At 40.0% G+C, this 18,949-nt stretch overlaps 1 protein-coding gene across 1 annotated transcript; it reads left to right on the top strand.

The window, feature by feature from the left end:
- Positions 1 to 14,457: 14,457 nt before the first annotated feature.
- Positions 14,458 to 15,845, top strand: LOC131249673 (uncharacterized). The gene is made up of 3 exons (XM_058250452.1): positions 14,458 to 14,591; positions 15,173 to 15,369; positions 15,466 to 15,845. Exons 1-3 carry the CDS (start codon positions 14,458 to 14,460, stop codon positions 15,843 to 15,845), a joined length of 711 nt encoding a protein of 236 aa, XP_058106435.1.
- The last annotated feature ends 3,104 nt before the right edge of the window (positions 15,846 to 18,949 follow it).

Raw genomic sequence — 18,949 nt, 5'->3', positions numbered from 1 at the left:
ATGGCATCCAATCCATTCATCTGATTTTCCTTATCAGGATGAAATAATTATCCAAAAATCGAAGTATTCTAAATTTAGGCAGGCCATACGACGTGAATTTAAACGTTTTAGAGATAAATTTATTGAAATGGCCCAATCGAGTGGTGAATCATTCTGATATTTAGGATCAACAGACAAAAAGATGTTTTCTACGTGTTCGACGGCGTGGATTTCATATAAGTTAATTCCTTTTTCCCACACGTTAGTGAAAGTTACCCCGGTAGTACCTATGGCAAAGTACTCAAGCGCTTTCTGGTGGCCCATCTCCTCACACGTGGCTAGAACTATCCAGACCATCCAAATTGTGAATCTCACGTGGGAACAGAGCATATTGCTAAAATCATAATGATCAATGTAAGGTAGCCAGTAGTTCACATTCGAAGGGAAGGATCAGACGAGTAATATTAAATTCTCGGTGTACTTCTTCTCATCTACAGTTCGTTCAGTGATTTGGATGGACTGGATTCTCTTACAGTCATGCCATGTGCATGGTCGAGAATCGCCACCATATTTTAACGGTTTAGATGCAGTTTAGATGCCACCTCATTTTTCTTTCGATTTAAATAAATCTCAAGCGCTGCACTAGTTTTGTTGGTCTTTATATAGACCTGATATCCTCAGCACGCACGTGGGCTATTTAATCCCCGTTCGTGCGAATGACTTTGGTATTCCCGAAAAAAAGACTCCAACTCTCCAAGCGAGCATGCCGCAAGTGCAACTCGTCGTACCACAAGTTACAGTACATCTAATGGATAACTTACAACCTATCGAGTACATGAAAAATCCAACCCTTCTAATAGGTTAGTCCCTCCATGATAATTTCCTAGTGAAAAATTCAGCTGCATCCACTTATCAGGTGGACTACACCTTAAAACATAATTAGAAAAATACATACTCATGATGGGACCCACCTATTGGACAAGTTGGATGTCGCACGCACAACAAAAGATGGAATTTATTTGCGAGGTGAACCATAACTCATTGTCCAACTGATTGGATTTTAGACAATGTCACAGGTAAGAAACCAAATACAATCAGGGCTTATTTTTAAAACTATCCGACCAAATAAAAAACGTACTTTTTAAAGAAAGTTTCTGAACTTTGAGAAATTTGCGACTGTGGACCCACCTTTTATCCAGCTGTTTTTACGAAGCAATACCAACTTAGTCCTGCTCGTACGGACAGCAAATTTGAGTACGAGAATACCCCTCCTTTCACGGAAACGGATTGGGTACTCTCCTGCCACCGGCCAATGGCAGATGGTCGGTGGTCTGTGGCCCCCACCATGGTGTATGCTTTTCATCCATGCGGTCCGTATATTTTTTCCGCATCATTTTATGATATGAGACAAAAAATGAGGTATATCCAAATCTCAAGTGTACCACATTACAGGAAATAGTGTTGAATGAGCATCGACCATTAAAAACTTTTTGGGGGCCATGAAACTTTTTGGGGGCCCACTGTGATGTTTGTGAGAAATCCTCCCCATCTAAGTTCATTCATAGGGTCATAAAGACTTAGATGAAGAGGAAGAACAAATTTCATAATGATCCAAAACTTTTATAACCCTAAAAGGGTTTCAATGATAGACGTTCAATTCTCCATTGCCTTTTACAATGTGGTCTACTTGATAGTTAGATCTATCTTATTTTTTTGTCTCAAGCCTTAATATGAGCTCGCCAAATATATGGACAGTTTGGATATAACACAGACTTCATGATGGGACCCACAAAAGAAATATGATTTCTGAAAGCTAGGGTTCGCTATTGCTACGGGTTATAGCCGTAGCTCCTGCTTTTTGGATATGTCTTTTGATATATATTGAAGGTATTTCAATATGTACTTCGATATGTATCGAAGGTCTTTCGATATGATCAAAAAAGGTCCAAAAATGTCTAACGAATTTGCCTCAAAAATCCTACAATTTTCGATACATATCGAAGAGCATTCAATATGTATCGAAGGTGATTTTTACCTATAACTATGGATTACAATCGTAGCCATAACTATAGTCTATGCCAATCTATGTATAGAAAAAAATTTATTTTTTATTTTTACTTTTTTACATGGAGAACTTTATTCTACCTACGATATTCTCTAATACATATTTATATAAATATGTATATACAAACATATAAAAAAAAAATTTCTCTCTTTTTTTTTAAAAATTTCTTTCTTTATTCATTTAACAATAAAAAATGAGGTCATTTGTAAATAAAAATCAAGGGGTCCTTGTTGGCTGTAATCGACATGAATAACCTATAAATCAAAACCATTACATCCCAATCTTTCAACATAATGCCACTCTTGCTATTAGTTTCATAACAAAATATGTTATAAAGAGGGAGATAAATTGACTGAGATGTTCATTCGGGAGATTTCCCTTCATGTATTATTCGGAGATTCCGATCTCATAGAATTGTAGCTCTCACGTTATCAGCGAGGCAAGCTCAAAATTCAGCAAGGGAAGCTAGGAATTGAGCGAGCAAACTACAAATTGAGCGAGGGAACCGAATAATTTCCAGTTTGCCCCGCTCAATTTCATGTTTGCCCCGCTCAATTTCCAGTTTGCCCCGCTCAATTTCATGTTTGCCCCGCTTAATTTCACGTTTGCCCCTCTCAATTTTCAATTTGCCCTGCTCAATTACATGTTTGTCTCGCTCAATTTCATGTTTACCCTGCTCAACTTCATGTTTGCCCCGCTGAATTTCATGTTTGCCCCGCTGAAATTCAAGTCTGCCCTGCTTAATTTCATGTTTGCCCCGCTGAATTTTCAGTTTACCCCGCTGAATTTCATATTAGCCCCATTGAATTTCATGTTTGCCCTGCTCAATTTCCAGTTTGCCCTGCTCAAATTCAAGCTTGCCCCGTTGAAATTCAAGCTTGCCCCGCTCAATTTCATGTTTATGTTTGCCCCGCTGAATTTCATGTTTGCGCTGTTGAAATTCAAGTTTGCCTCGCGTAATTTCATGTTTGGCCCACTGAATTTTCAATTTGCCCCGCTAAATTTCATGTTCGCCCTACTCAATTTCATGTTTGCCCCACTCAAATTCCAGTTTGCCCTGCTCAATTTCACGTTTGCCATGCTAAATTTCATGTTTGGAATTTAAGATGCAATTGATTGGGTCCTTCTAACCTTGGAATCCTACTTTTTATCTACCCTTCCTAGACCTAACATTTGTTTGATTTTAACCTAATCAAGTCTCGAAATGATGTCATAGTTGCAGTTGCAGTTACAAGTGATAGATGGCGTAAGAGAAGTAACTATCTGTAACTCTAAAATAATCATTTCAACCATATAATCAACAATCGATCATGTTCTAGTTTACCCCTTTGCTTGGTACAGAGTAAAGAGAATTGACTGAAAGTAGTCTAACAAACTATACTTTAGCTCGGATAAGATATGACCCAACTCTTTACCGAATCTTTTCCCAAACTTTATTATCCATTTTTATCGTTAATATTTTTTTTCTCACCGAAATACACAGCCAAAACTTCCTTGCTCTTGTGTTTGATTTTTTCATTCTTTTTTGTCGTAAAGAGTAGTTTTATAGATTGATTAGATGCTCAATTGGTGCAAAACTTGCCAACTGAATAAAACAATCTTTTTATGAAACAAATTTTTGTTGAGCTTGATCCTGTTCCACTAGCAAGTGCTTCCCTTGCAAAGGTTCATGTTGCTCACATGCATGATGGCAAAAAAGTTGTTATAAAGGTAATTTTTTGGCGTTCTTCCATTTGCATAGGCAACTAGAGCTTCAAACTCTAGATTGAAAATCTCTATAGCATAAATTTGGAACTTTTCATATTAAAGGTTACAATATCTATGGCATTCTTCCTTCTTTTTTTTCTTTTTTCTTTTTTTGGGTTAGCTTGTTAGTACACACCATGTCAGTACACACACGCGATGTTAGCTACCCCCACCAGGGATTGATACCAGGACCTCAAGTGTTGAAACGAGGTATCTCCACTCAGTCTACCAATTGAGCCATGGAGTTGGGTGTTATTTATTTATTTATTTATTTTTGCACCAGGTGTGAAGAAGAAAGTTGATAAAGTAATATGGAATGAATGTGAGCATGTATTTTTGTTTTTTTTTTTAAAGATTAGGCCATTGGTCTATTAGATTCACCAGAGATGGACCAAGGCCATTCTCCAAAAGATCTCTAAGTTAGAATTGTTTGATAAGTATAATCCTTTAAGTTGGTAAGCCATCAAATAAATAATCTAAAATTGGTGATTTATACATATTTTTCCTGTTAGTTAAAACCAAGTGTGCATGTGCACTGTGTGTAGCCAGGTTTTGCTAACATCATCACACCTTTACGGGTCACAAAGTTTAATTGCCACATGGAAGGACCAATTATCAATTTGAATCATTCATTCATTTACATAACTAGGGATTAGCCATGGAACTAAAATCACAACACTTGGATGATTGCAAGTATTCCATCAATAACATAGAAAATGGATATTCAAGACTGAGTAGATAAACAAGATAAATCTAATCATTATCTTGAACCATCTTTTTTATAAAATCTATATTGTATTGCTTATGATTTGAAAGCAGGACTTCAGTCTATATAATTCTAACCATATGAACCATGGCTTGTCAAAAAAAAAAAGACAGCTGTAAGAGACTCGCCTGTGGTTGGGTTGGGTTAGGGTCAAGGGAGGCCAGTTGGTTCAGGGTCGGATTGGATCAAGGTCAAGGTTGGGTCAGGGTCGAGGTCAAGTTGAGTTAAGTCATATATTACTTGAACTTGAATTTGAATTCGACAACTACTTGAATGTGAATCTTGATTACTTGAATTCTATAATTACTTTAATTTAAATCATGATTACTTGAACTACCTTGAATTAAGAAACTATAGACTTATGTAGACTTGTAGTTGATTATTTGAATTTGATTTATGCTTAATTCAAGTATTCAACTACAAATCATATATTAAACACAAATCAATTAGATTTAAAACAACTCCACTTGGTAGATGAATTTAATAATCTATCTACCCATTTAAGAATTCATATGCAATAAATTTTATTCAAATTAATTATTAGTTTGATATTCTTTATATATATGAATTATTAAATTATCCAAGTTTAACAATTTGGTAATATATCATTACATAATGTTGCTTACACAATTTACATGAAGTTCGAGATTCGGTGCATCAACCTAATTTATTATTCGAATATATGGTTTTCAATTGAATAATTGTCTTTCATCTGTGAATAATAGATAATGGTGATGACACTTAAACAATAGATAATTTCTATATATATTTGGAGAATTATGGGGAGATGCCGTCGAATTTTTAACTTACATGTAAATTATGTGACTAGCGTACATGGTATATTACTGAATGGGATAAAAAATGAAATTAAATTTTAGAAGACGTTAGAAAATGCCCACTTATAAATCATTTATTACAATGACACCTTTCAACTTCACATATCTTATGTGCCTTTTCTTATTTTCATATGTAAATATGGCTATTGAGGAAGTCCTTACTACCCCCGGTACCGGTGCATCTGTCACATCCCCTTTAATTGTTGATGTCTAATGAGATGAGAAAAACTTAAATTCATATTAGTCTAATAAAGAAAAAAAAATATCAACAGTTGGAGATTATTTTGAAGAGGTTGAGGTAAAAGAGGATATGAACCGTGTTACCAAGGTTAGATATAGGTATTCCAAGTCAACTTTCACAAAGTATTATGAAGGATAAATTTTACATTATCACAGACACGATATTAATTATACTAATAGCCCAAAAATCCTTCGTTTAGGTGAGCAATTGCTCTCATTTACCTCATATGGAGGAAGCGACTCGCAAGCTACTCTCATCACTCATAAATTTTCATTCAATCCATTATACATCTAAATCAAATCATAATTAAATCATCTAATCAATAATATTGATATTTAAGAATTTCAAATAACTTCCTAAAATCCACAATCTAATCTCTCTATTATTACAAAATCTTCACAATTCTTTATTGCATGTTCCTTACAAACTCTCAAATAAAAGAAAACAATTGATAGCTTAAAATCTAATTGTAGTCGTCATCTAAGTATTCTTTATCTTCTGCCCATCTCTCATCCTAAAAACATGCATATTTGTTGATTTGGTGAGCTAAAAGCCCAATAAGATCATTTCTACCACGACTTTGATGCAATCTCGAGAGTGGAAAGAAAAACACACCTTAACAGTATAAATTGTTGAGGTAAAGTACATATAATGAAAATATGATTAAAAACAAGGATTAAAGATGTTAAGGATTCAAAATAGACATGGCAGAGATAGAATAACCTTATAATGGAATGTAATGTCATGGTACAACAATAATAGGGTGTGAATGATGTTATGATGTACGAGATATTCAATGCATGCAATGTAAGTCATCCTGCATATGATCTCTCAGGAAACCCCCACTCGATCTCGTCTATTGTATCAATCATCCTTGCAAAGAAGGCCAAGGGAACCCTCACTCAATCTCGTCCATCATGTCAATCATCAATTGTTATTTCCATAAAGGCAAAGGAACCCTTTCTCAATCTCGCCCGTCGTATCGATCATCATAGCCATGAAGGCCAAGGGAATCTCCACTCAATCTCGCCCACCGTATCAATCATCAATCATCATTGCTATAAAGGCCAAGGGAACCCCTACTTAATCTCATCCACCGTATCAATCATCCTTCCCATGAAGGCCAAGGGAACCCCTGCTCGATCTCGCCCACATTATCAATCAATATAAATTCAATGTGCTCCATGATGAGGCAATCAATAAAATAACCAAGCACTCTACTTCTTTCCTTCAATGCAATCCAAGCAAATTCAAGTAGATAGATTTATACACTCGCATTCATGACGCATGCAAACATAAAAATTAATAATTAAATATAGGATACATGTGATTGAATGTATTAATAATTCAAGAACTAAACATTATATGTTTATAGAGAATGATTACAAGGATAATTACATCACAGATTGAGATGCAGTTGAAATCTACAAAGAGGCTAGCATAATCAACTTACAACATAAAAGAGAGCATCAAGTCTTAATACTTGAGGATATGCAGTAGATGAGAGGACCAACTATCCCTTAGGAAAAGAAAATGGCTATTCCCATTAATGTAGGCATGTATTTAAAGTGATTGGGGCAAGACCAGTGTAAGAGGACAAAACCCATATGTAGAAAAGTAATTTCAAGCAGATGGAGGGCTACAAACAATGCTTTATTTTAAAACAAGGAGGATCCTATACCAAGAATCACAAAATTTTACATTCCAAAGTTGAAACTTATGAAAATCAAACAAGCAAAAGATCACTCAGTTAAGTTGATGAAATCCCTGACCTGAATTCAACTCGATTTGGGTTCGACTAAGTTCAACTCGGCTTCACTCAACTGTGACTCGGAGTTGAACTCAATGCAAACTCGATGTGTAGCTTTTCCAACCAGGTCTCGATTCTCACTAGTGGGTTTCCAGCACTGCTAGTCTTAACCTGACTTAAACCTGGCTCAAACTTGTCCGACTTAACGAGTCAACTAACTCCTCCTTCTTCTCTTTCTCATTCTCTTCTTCCATTTCCCCCTTTTTTTTCCTTCCCTACTTGTCTTCCTTTCTTGTCCCTTTCTTTACTCCTAGTTAGGTCCAACAATTGGAAGTTGGACTCGTTGCACAGCTAGTTAGTGAGTTGACTCGATGGCTCCCTCTCTTGTCATTCTCTTCTTTCTTTCTTTCTTTTTTTCTTTTTTTCAATTTCTCTCTCTTCTTCTATGATATTATCTTTGTCAATGTGGTCTTTTTCCTTGATGCGAGAGTGTTTTATATAGCTCTCTCAACTCTTTTTGGAAGCTCGAATTGGACCTAAACAACGAATCAAGATCGAGCTATAGTTTACATAATGGTGAGTTGTTATGATAAGTTTTTGCAACTAGATGGGTAGTGCAATGTATCTATAATTCAAATATGATCTTGGACAAAAAGAACTTGATTTGGTGATGATCATACGACCCAAATAACACACAACTTATATTTATAAACAACGGTTGTTTTTTTAAGTTGTGGCTGAGCTTCTCGATTGAAGAAGAAGGTGCCCAACAATGGCAAAACCCCGTCCATCGCTTCTTTCTTCATTCCATCACTTATGGATGGCTTAAATCTATCTAAGGGTGCTTGTGAAGGTGAATTTTAAAAGCTTCAGGGAACTTTTGTTGGTGGGTTAGCAATGCGTAGAGGTGTACATGAGTTGAGCCGAGTCAAGCTTTGCCCAGCTCGTGCTCGAATCGGACTGCTTGAGTCCCAGCTCGTGCTCGGCCTTCGAGCTTGGAACAGCAGCTCGTGCTAGGCTCGACTCGGCCTTCAATCGGAACAACAGCTCGTGCTCGGCTCAGCTGAGTTCGAGTCGAGTTTTTGAGTCGAGTTCGAGTTCGAGTCGGTTCATGTGAGCTTCTCCTTCACCTGATTCGCTTCCGTCGTGACTTCTTTTAAGGCCAACGCTAAATCATGCATGGCCTTTCTGTTCTGCTCTTCTGCTTCGGCAATGGTGGCTAACTTTAACTCATTTCTAAGCTGGCTCATCTCCTTAGCTAAACTACGGGTATTTGACAATGCGAGTTCCTCTCCCCCACGGACATAAACCAAATCCTCCTTCGCTGTTTGAAGCTCGGACTCAAGGGTCTTGATGGTTTCTTCTCCGGAATTCATATCAGGCCTTGTTGTCACAAGGCACCTACTCGATACATTGGGATCCAGACTACTTAGACCGAATGAGACTTCCATGCTTTCAATGTTCTCATGAAGAGAAACAATCTTGAGCTTGGATTCTTGTAGTGATATCTTTGTCTCCTCTAAGTGTTTGGTTAGGGAAGGAAGAGAGGGTTTGAAAAGGGGGTAGGGTTTTTTGAAAAGGGATCGTGCGTGAGTCGGGCGGAATGTAATTTGAAAAGGAAGTAGGGTTTTTTTTTATAAAGAGTATATATACATTGTACCGAATCGAACCGAGTCAAGCTGAGTTCGAGTAGTATTCGAGTCGAGTCGAGTCAAGCTGGGGCAAGATCGAACTCGGCTCGAACTCATTTCAAGCTCTAAAAATCAGCTCGACTCGGTTCGAACCCTACTTCGATCCGAGTGGAGTCGAGCGAGCTACCGAGTTAACTCTGCTCGTGTACAACTCTAGCGATGTGAAGCAATTGGGTGTCTGTTGCTCGTAGTCGGGGATCTTGGCGTGAAATACGCTCAAAACTAGTTTCTTTTGGTCGTGCCCTGCCACTAGGACATAATTGTGGGCCCCACAATCATAAGTTGTGTCTTAAGAAGTTTTTAATAGTAATGTTGCACCATATTTTTGACCATTCTTAGGAAACCCAATTAAAGAGAGACACGCGTAATGTTGCTCGAGATGCATAGTGTATCTAAAATCTATTGAGATGCCCGAAAATGATTTTTTAGGTATACGTGGGTGTCTACCAAGCGATGCTACATCATCTATAAAGCACTAGTGGCTGAGCAGAGCATGATTGAGACATCAAGGAGTCTTGAAGTGGTTATTAGTATAGGTGGCAAGCTAAGAATGGAAAAGGTTCCGGTGGTTCAATAGTACTGAAACCATTATAGCAACCGTCAGAACATGAGAAGCATCAAATGAATTACTTTAAGGCTATAAATAACAATGGAATTCAACAGAAGAAATTGTCTCATACCAACTAAACCAAATCAAATATATATTTCAATTATCAATCATTTACACTACTTAGTGTAATAATATACTTTATTTATCATTTACATTTCTTAGTATAATCCGTAGTAGTAATCAAGAAGCTATTAACTTTAGTTGTAATTTGGGTCTACACTCATACACTGGATTCAGTTCGAATATTAAGTGAAGTTCTCCATCCAAGAGGCATTCTATAGTTGTTTTTCGCGGCTGACTGTAAGAGTTTCCTTTTTGTTTTGTCAGCATTGAAAAGAAAAAGTCTTTTTTGTATGGAAGGCAGAGGTGTGACTCATTTTCAGAGGACGAACCCTACCCTCTAACTATTACCTGACCATCTTAAGCAATGATGTGCAAGTGGCTGAATAGGTGACCGATCTTATTAGAACTCGATCATATATGGTTGATTTCCAATATATTTGTCTATCTCAATGCTTGGGGTCGTAAGATGTTCGGTTTGAATTGAGTCATACATTCAATTATGGCACGCCTGCACTAATCACATGACTACGATTGAAATAGCAGCAACATGTGGGACATTCAATCACCATTGTTCCCTATGGTATGTTCCACCTAATCTACTTCATTTTTTGGATAATGCCCTAAAATGATGAAAAACGGATGGATGGCATGGACATAGAATACATACATAAAAGCGGTGCCCATGGTAAGGGCCGCATCATCTCGAGTAAGGCCGGGTCCTCACCTAATCTGCACCTGCCGAAGCCAATGAATCTGCCTCATGAAGAAAAGCTTTGACATTTATGCAAAATCATAGAAGAAATTGTACACGCGGAATTTCCAAATCACAATAAATAGAGTAGAAAGGATAGGATTCTTGGCAGTCCATTGCAACCTAAATAATTAAAAATAATAAATATTGAGAGAGGTAATCGTGAGTTTTCTTTCAAGAGAAATCCTCAATGAATACTAGAGACGTTTCTGGCCATTTCCTGCAATTGGAAACAATGGAAGATGGTAATTTTGTGTAAAAAGGTAATTATAATTTCGTGGAAATGAAATCGAGGATTGAAAATAGTTATTTTACAATGAAAATAGTGATTTTCTGTAAAATAATTTCTTTTCTCACAAGTTCTTACCATTCAAAATAAATATTGAACAGTAAAATTGTAAAAATAAAAATAAAATCAAACCGTCCAAATTTAACAGGCATCTTAAGAGGTCAGGATTGCTCGATGAAACTGATTTTGAGGATATTAAAAACCTACAATGGGTCCAACTATCTCGAATTTTGGCCCTAAAAATGTAGTTATGGAACATCCATAATAGGGTGGGACACGGATCAGGTGGTGTTGCCAACACCACCCCGTGTTGATGTGTTGGCCGCTATGGGGCCCAACGTGGTGTATGTATTTTGGAAGCGGTTAGGCTAGTGATACTGCCGGTAGCCACCAACAAGGTGGCTGCTGGTCGGTGCTCCGTGGCCCCCACCATGATGCATGTGTTTTATCCATGCTGACCATCCATTTTTCCATATTATTTTAGGGATTGATACAAAAAATTAGCTAGATCTAGATCTCAGGTAGACCACATCACAGGAAACAGTAGTGATTAAATGTTCACTGTAAAAAGGCGCCAAGGGTACATTTTAATGCTTACTTGACATCTAATCTATTGATTAGGTTATACGGACCCAGATGAAGGGAAAAAATAAATAAATATCAGCTTGATCAAAAACTTTTGTGGCCCCTAGAAGTTTCTAACAGTGGGTGTTTTAGTGATGTGAGCTACCTCATTTTTGGGCTCATGGTGTAAAATGATCACATTAAAATGGGATGAAGAACATACATCATGGTGGAGCCCACGGAGCACCAACCAGTAGCTAGTGCTACTAGCCATGGCAGTAGCCAAACCACATCTATGTATTTTACATCCACGCTCTCCATTTGTTTTGCTCCCTCATTTTAGGGCATGAGCCCAAAAACGAAGCATATCCGAAGATCCAGCAAGTCTCACCATAGGAAACAATGGGGATGATGACATCTACTGATGAAACGTTTCTACGGCCATTGTAATGATCATTTCTCATTCAACCTGTTGATAAGATTATTCAGACCTAGAAGAATGGAAAACATAAATATCAGCATGATCCAAAACTTTTGTGGCCTCCAATAAGCTTTTAATGGTGGTCATTCAATCACCACAGTTTTCTGTGGTGTGGTCCACTTTAGTTTCGGATCTGCTTCATTTTTTAGTTTGCCTTGAAATGAGCTCAAAAAAACTCTCCTATGGCATGGCCTATTTGAGCTTCAGATCTGCTTTATTTTTTATTTCATGAGCTCAAAATAAAAGAGAATGGAGTGGGTGGATATAAAGAGGGAAAAAAAAAATTGGTAGAAAATTCTTTTAAACGCCATGCTAGTCCTTTGATTGGTGCTATACCTTAGTTCGCGGTATCATTTTTCAGGAATAATGCCCAACAATCTATCAAATCCCCATTACTTCATCATAAAGAAGAGCCATAGGATTTTGACTTATGGGTTGTACCCTCCACACTCGGTGTATTTATTTATATGAGTGGGGTTCATGATTCAGAGAGTTAGACCATTGGTCTGATGTGCACCATCAGGACGGTCTATGCCCCCAAAAACTTCCAGATTGATGATCCTAGCCACCAATCTTTCGCTTTCTTAGTTCATTGCAGACCTTTATTGTGCTTATCTTATGTACCAATAGGCTACAAGTTTGAATAGTAAGGTTTGTCCCTGCTAAGAAAATTCTTTTTATAGGAAAATGATCCAGTCAATGTGAGGCCCAGTAAATCAACGGATTCGATCATTGAACCCACTCATCCAATAAAAACCCACGAGCATATTGTGAATGTTCTTGGGCATACTTGCCCATAACACTAATTAAGTGGGTCGGGTTCCAACCATGGCTTAGTGGTAGACAGAGTGCATTTCAACACCGGTCTCATGGATTCGAGTGCCCATGTGGTGTGGATGTGTATAAAATAAAATAAAAAAACAGGTGGGTCTATTATCCTGGTCGTAAATCATCCAATATGGCCCACTTGTGGATGGGCCATGCATAAAATATTCCCATGTTGGAAGAATTGTAACCCTTCACAGGTGGTAAATAAATGGATGATTAAGAGAGTACATACAGTAACGCTTTAGACTACGGAAAATGACAAACAATATATAGCCACAATCTTCCAATTTATGGGTCTGTTTTCCCACACGCAATACAGACCCATCACATCAATGGTTTGAATAATTGAACCATGGCCCAAGTTATACAACTTAAAACATGAAGATAATGCCAAAGTGTTGTACATTTTCTTTTTTATACCTGGAAATTATCCTTCATAAAACAATGTTTTCATGGATGTGATATCTATTTAAGACATGGGGTTGGTTTGGCCTGGCTCATGGGACCTTAAGATGTACATACCCTATTGTTTTCTCAGTTGGCAATGTCTTAGTATTTTAAGCATTTACAAATATTCATATTTTTAAAATTTTTGGTATTTTAGACCACTAAATGACTTGCTAGGTAGGAGACCCTCAAAAATAGGATGTGAATTGCCTACAACTCTTAACCCAACTTGTTATGGGTAAAGCTAAACTAACCAAACAACTATAATGAGATAGAAATGACAAGGCAGACAGCTCGGATGAGGAGGTCGGGAGAGAACTCGGCCTCAGATGCCGAGCACAACTGGCACAGCCAACCCGAAGCACCAACCATAAGCAATGGCCTCAGTCGCTTAGCTGACATCACACTATCCCCTAGTGGCCTGACTCATGGGACCTTAAGATGTACATTCCCCTATTGTCTTCTTAGTTGGCGATGTCTTAATATCTTAAACATTTATAAATAATCATACTTTCAAAAATTTTGGTATTTTAGACCACTAAATGACTGGTTAGGTAGGATACCCTTAAAAATAGGATGTGAATTGGCTACAACTCTTAATGCAACTTGTTATGGGTAAAACTAAACTGATCAAAAAACTAGAATGAGATAAAAATGACAAGGAAGACAGCTCGGATGAGGAGGTCAGGTGAGAGCTCGGCCTCAGATGCCGAACGCAATTGCTGCAACCAACTCGAAGCACCAACCATAAGCGGTGGCCTCAGTCGCTTAGCTGACATCACACTATCCAGACCAATGAACGACCGACCTGACCTTGACCAAAAGGCCCTAACTTCAAAACTTGGCCCCAGCCTCAGTCGTCAATCTCAGCTGTTGACCTCGGTCAACATGACCTCGACCAGACGCCCTAGAGGTCGACCTCGACTCCAAATTCCAACCACTAGGGATGACCGTTGGGGAACATCCCCTCCGTATATGGAGAGAATTCCCTTCCCGAGATCTTCATCGAGGTAAGTGCCATATAACCGAAGGAAGATCCCTACTATAATATGTATCACACAGTGGATTCATTACTAAACACGGAATAGACTTCAAGGGGTTATAAATAAGAACCCCACCTCGCAGGAGAATGTATGCACAATTACCCTAATTTGACTAGACCCATTATGTGCTTATTCTAACTTAGGCATCGGAGGGTCCTCGGCCACAACCAGGGCCCCCATTGTCGCTTGGTTTTATAGGTACACGACGGTCTAGCAAGGACAACCAGATTATAACATCAACAGTTTGACACATCTATCGTAAGCAACAATGAAGCCATTAAAACCCCTTATCTTCACCTACCCTTCGATGGCCAAAGGAAAGAAGAGGGCCTTGGTCGCTATCACTGCACAAATCCTCGCACCAGAACCACAGCTTGAAAGTCTTCAGAATCTACCTTTAGAGCATCATACAGACCCTCCTCCTGCAATGGACACACAAAGGTCCTGCAAACAGGGGAGGTCGGCCCGTCTCTTTAGAAAACCAAGCTGAAGCCCTAACTGGTAACGTCAAACGCAGAATGCGGATCATGGAAAGATAACAATCACACCTTATTATGGGGTTGAAGTAGATGCGTCGACTGAGATGTCCTGACCTCTTTAGGTGCCCCATGACTCTCACGCGATGAAGCAATGACCTAGCCAACACAACCAACCTCCCGCGCATACCGTAGAAACCACCGTACTTGCAAATTTCGACTTGCACCACACCCTTGAGAAAAGGAGGCGCAGGAAGGCCCCCCGAGATCATCGTAGAGAATGAGGTCTCATGGGAGGCTGAACTCAGATAAATATAAGGACAGCTCAGTGATATTCAACAAGCATACCGTGCTCGAGTTCTGACCTTTATTGAAGCTACGCTGTAGGAAACAAAACCTCTGTTCACCGATGACATCATGAGGTCTCAACTTCCACTAAGATTTCAGATGCCTCAAATCACCCCTACTTTAGAGATGGAGATCCGACCAAGCATCTTAAATCCTTAAGAGCTTGAATGGCAAGCAATTGAAACTAAAATCCATTAGCTCATTTGCCCAGCTCAGCAAGACTTTCATCACGCAGTTCATCGAGGAGAAGGTTAGAAGGAAACCAGCCACCCACCTCCTCACCGTTACCCAAAGGGAAGACGAGCTATTGAAAGACTACATTATCCGCTTCAATGAGAAGGCAATACAAGTGGACGACTACTCCGACCAGATAGCTCTGGCTGTCATGATATTCGGTCTATAGGAGGGGAAGTTCCTCTTCTCAATTGGCAAGAACCCCTCGACCACCTTAGCTGATCTCCTTAACAGAACCCAAAAGTATTATAACGCAGAAGAGCTCTTTAGCTCGCGGAAAGCTACTTGGAGCATAGACATCTCGGCTAAGGACATAAAGCGCAAGGAGGAAAGAGAGCCGCCTACTGTTAACAATAAGAAGAGAAGGGACGACGAATCTAACAGAGGTTCGCATCCTAACAGACGATCAAAGAGTAGGTTCCACTCCTATACCCCGTTGAACACGACTGCCGAGCAAGTTTTTATGGAAGTTTGTGATAAAAGAATCATGAAGCGGTCGAGTAGGATGAAGGCTGACGCCGACAAGAGAGACAAGCGAAAGTATTGCCAATTCCATCGCGACCACGGCCATACTACTACTGAATGTTTTGATCTCAATAAAGAGATCGAGTACCTCATTCGATCTGGGCACCTATAGGAGTATATTAACAGAAGGAGAGACGAGCGACTTGACAAATGAGATGAGCAACAAGCTGACAGAAACAACAATGAAGCGATGAGTGAAATACGCATGATATTTGGGGGTCCTGCTGGAGGTGGGGACTCAAACCGAGCTCGTAGGGCGCACACCAGAAGCATTAGTAGCAGTAGCATAGAGCACCACATATACTTCACTAGTAAAGTTGCAAAAGATAAAAAGTTAGGCCCCTGCAGCTTGACCTTTACTGAGGAGGATGCCCTAGGAATCCACCACACACATGACGATGCCTTGGTGGTGACCATGATGGTGGCCAACCACAAGGTGCACCACATACTGGTGGACACCGGTAGCTCGGCCGACATCATCTTCATCGCCGCATTCGACAAAATGGGAACTGGGAGGTCCAGATTATGTCTTGTTCGCACTCCCTCGCTTGGGTTCGCGAGGGAGAAAATCACCTCTGAATGAAGTATACTGCTACCCGTGACTATAGGAGAGGGTCACAACCAAACCACCATGATAATTGACTTCCTTGTGGTCGATTGCCCTTTTGTCTACAACATAATACTTGGACAACAATCCCTCAATGTCATGAGAGCAACGGTATCTACCTACCACCTCACAATGAAGTTCCCAATGAGTATGGTGTCGATTAGGTTAGAAGCGATCAACACGAAGCCCGACAATGATACTTAATGACGCTTACGGAGAAAGCGTGACAACGGATGATTACTATTACCTCTCTTAACCCCCGAGAGGAATCAGTCGAAAGAGGGTCTTTGAAAGAGGGTCTCCTGTCGAGGACTTAGTGGTTGTACCTCTCTGCGAGATCGACCCAACTCGCATGATTCAGACTGGCTCGTTACTAGCCCCGAGCCAACAAGAGGAGATCATTAGCTTGCTGAAGTGGCACGCCAACGTCTTCACATGATCACACTAGGACATGCCCAACATCAGCCCAGAGGTAATGGTTCAAAGACTAAACATTGATCCCGACACCAACTTATGAAATAAAAGCGATGAGCAATTGAACCAGAGCGATACATAACTATCGGTGATGAGGTCCGTAAGCTTCTCGAGGCTGGGTTCAATCGCGACTGAACAACAAATGTCATGTTGGTTAAGAAATCAAATGGAAAATGGCGAGTATGCGTTGAATAAAGCGTACCTGAAAGACAGTTTCCCTCTCCCCATGATCCATCAACTAGTCGACAGCATGCCCAATCACGAGCTCCTCAACTTCATGGACGCCTGCTCAAGTTATAACTAGATCATCATGCACGTACACGATAAGTAGAAAGTGACCTTTGTCACCGTCAAGGGGCTTTACTGCTGCAAGGTTATGCCTTTCGAGCTGAAAAATGCTAGAGCAACATATCAACGCCTTATGAATAAGATGTTCACTAACTAGATTGGGCACTTTATGGACATCTACGTCAATGACATGTTGGTCAAAAGAATCTGAGCAGCAGACTATGTAGCTGACCTTAAAGAAATGTTCGCCATCTTGAAGAAGTACCAGTTGAAGCTGAACCTGAACAAATGTACTTTCAGGGTAAACTCGGGAAAGTTCTTTGGCTTCTTGGTTAACCAAAGGGGAATTAAAGCAAATCCCAACATGATTCAGGTGTTGTTAGCCATGAGCTCACTTAAAACTACAAAAGAAATTTAGTGCCTCACAGGCAGAGTTGCAACCCTTAATAGGTTCATCTTCATAGCTACAAATAAGTGTCTGTCATTCTTCCAACAACTGAAGGGCAAGATGAAACCACCATAGGATGATGACAGTGAACAAACCTTTCAACAGCTCATGCGATACTTGAGGGCACCCCCGTTACTATCCAAACCCGAACAGGGAGAGCCACAACTGCTCTACTTGGCTGTCTCAGTTACAATGGTCAACTTGGCCTTGATACAAGAGGGCACAGGCAAGTAGCTTCCTATGTATTACGTCAGCAAGGCAATGGTCATAGTTGAGATAAGATATCTTGATATCGAGAAGCTCAGGCTAGCCTTGATCGTGTCATTGCAACATCTCCACCCCTACTTCTAAGCCCACACCATCGTGGTCCCGACCAATCAGCCGCTCTATCAAGTGCTCCAAAACCCGTGGTATCAGGAAGGCTGACGAAGTAGGCAATTGAGCTCGGCGAGTTCGATATCAAATATCGACCTCGAGCTGCTATCAAGGGCCAAGCAGTAGCCGACTTCATTGCTGAGTTCACCAGTGTTGAGCCCCCAAAAGAAGCCAAAAACGAGGAGGAAATCAACTTGCAAGAGTGGACCCTTCACGTTGATGGGTCTTTTAATCAGAAGGGTAGTGGAGCAAGGATAATCCTTGTGGCACTCGACTAGACCTACACATAGTACACCTTGAGATTTGGGTTCCTGACATCCAATAATGAAGGTGGAATATGAAGCACTCCTCGCCGGGCTCAGGTTGTCAAAAGCTATGGGAGCCTAAGCCCTGAAGATCTATAACATTTCCCAACTCATCGTCATCGTCATCGTCAACCAAGTCGCTGATGAGTAGCAGGCCAAGGGGGCGAAAATGATCACCTACCTCCACAAGGCAAAAAAGCTTATTGGTAAGTCCAACAAGTAAGAAGTCACCTTGGTCCCTCGAGGAGAAAAATATCAGGCAGATGCCCTAGTGAAAATGGTCGCAGCAGCCGACAATGATATCCTTAGAACAATCCCGATCGAGTTCCTACCTGAGCCCAGCATTGGCCGACCTGAACTCAACAAAACACTTCCTATCACTCTGATGTTGAGCTGGATGGACCCGATTATAAGCTTCCTTCAACAGAACAAGCTGCCTAATGACAAGCTCGAAGCATGAAGAATTCGGTATAGGGCAGCTCGGTATACTGTGATAGGAGACATCCTCTACAAGAGAGGATTTCCCCTATCATACCTTAGGTGCCTCCGACCCGATGAGGCTGAATATTTCTTGAGGGAAATCCATAAAGGCATCTGTGGAAGGGCACTAACCTATAAAGTGATTCGACATGGGTACTACTAGCCGACCATCCACGAGGATGCCAAACAGTATGCAAGGAAATACAATAAGTGCCAACGATTCGTCGCAATACCTCGAC

This window comes from Magnolia sinica, chromosome 6 (genome assembly GCF_029962835.1).
Source record: "Magnolia sinica isolate HGM2019 chromosome 6, MsV1, whole genome shotgun sequence".
Lineage (NCBI taxonomy): Eukaryota > Viridiplantae > Streptophyta > Magnoliopsida > Magnoliales > Magnoliaceae > Magnolia > Magnolia sinica.
The sequence above is the reverse complement of the archived record's forward strand: the minus strand, read 5'-3'. Positions and strand labels throughout refer to the sequence as shown.

What these genes read in the sequence shown, in the direction of transcription:
- LOC131249673 (XM_058250452.1), top strand. Translation starts at nt 14,458, where the DNA reads ATGGCCAAAGGAAAGAAGAGGGCCTTGGTCGCTATCACTGCACAAATC. An exon ending in CCTGCAATGGACACACAAAG is followed by an intron (nt 14,592 to 15,172) that starts GTCCTGCAAACA and finishes AAAATCCATTAG; the next exon opens with CTCATTTGCCCAGCTCAGCA. An exon ending in TCTGGCTGTCATGATATTCG is followed by an intron (nt 15,370 to 15,465) that starts GTCTATAGGAGG and finishes ATTATAACGCAG; the next exon opens with AAGAGCTCTTTAGCTCGCGG.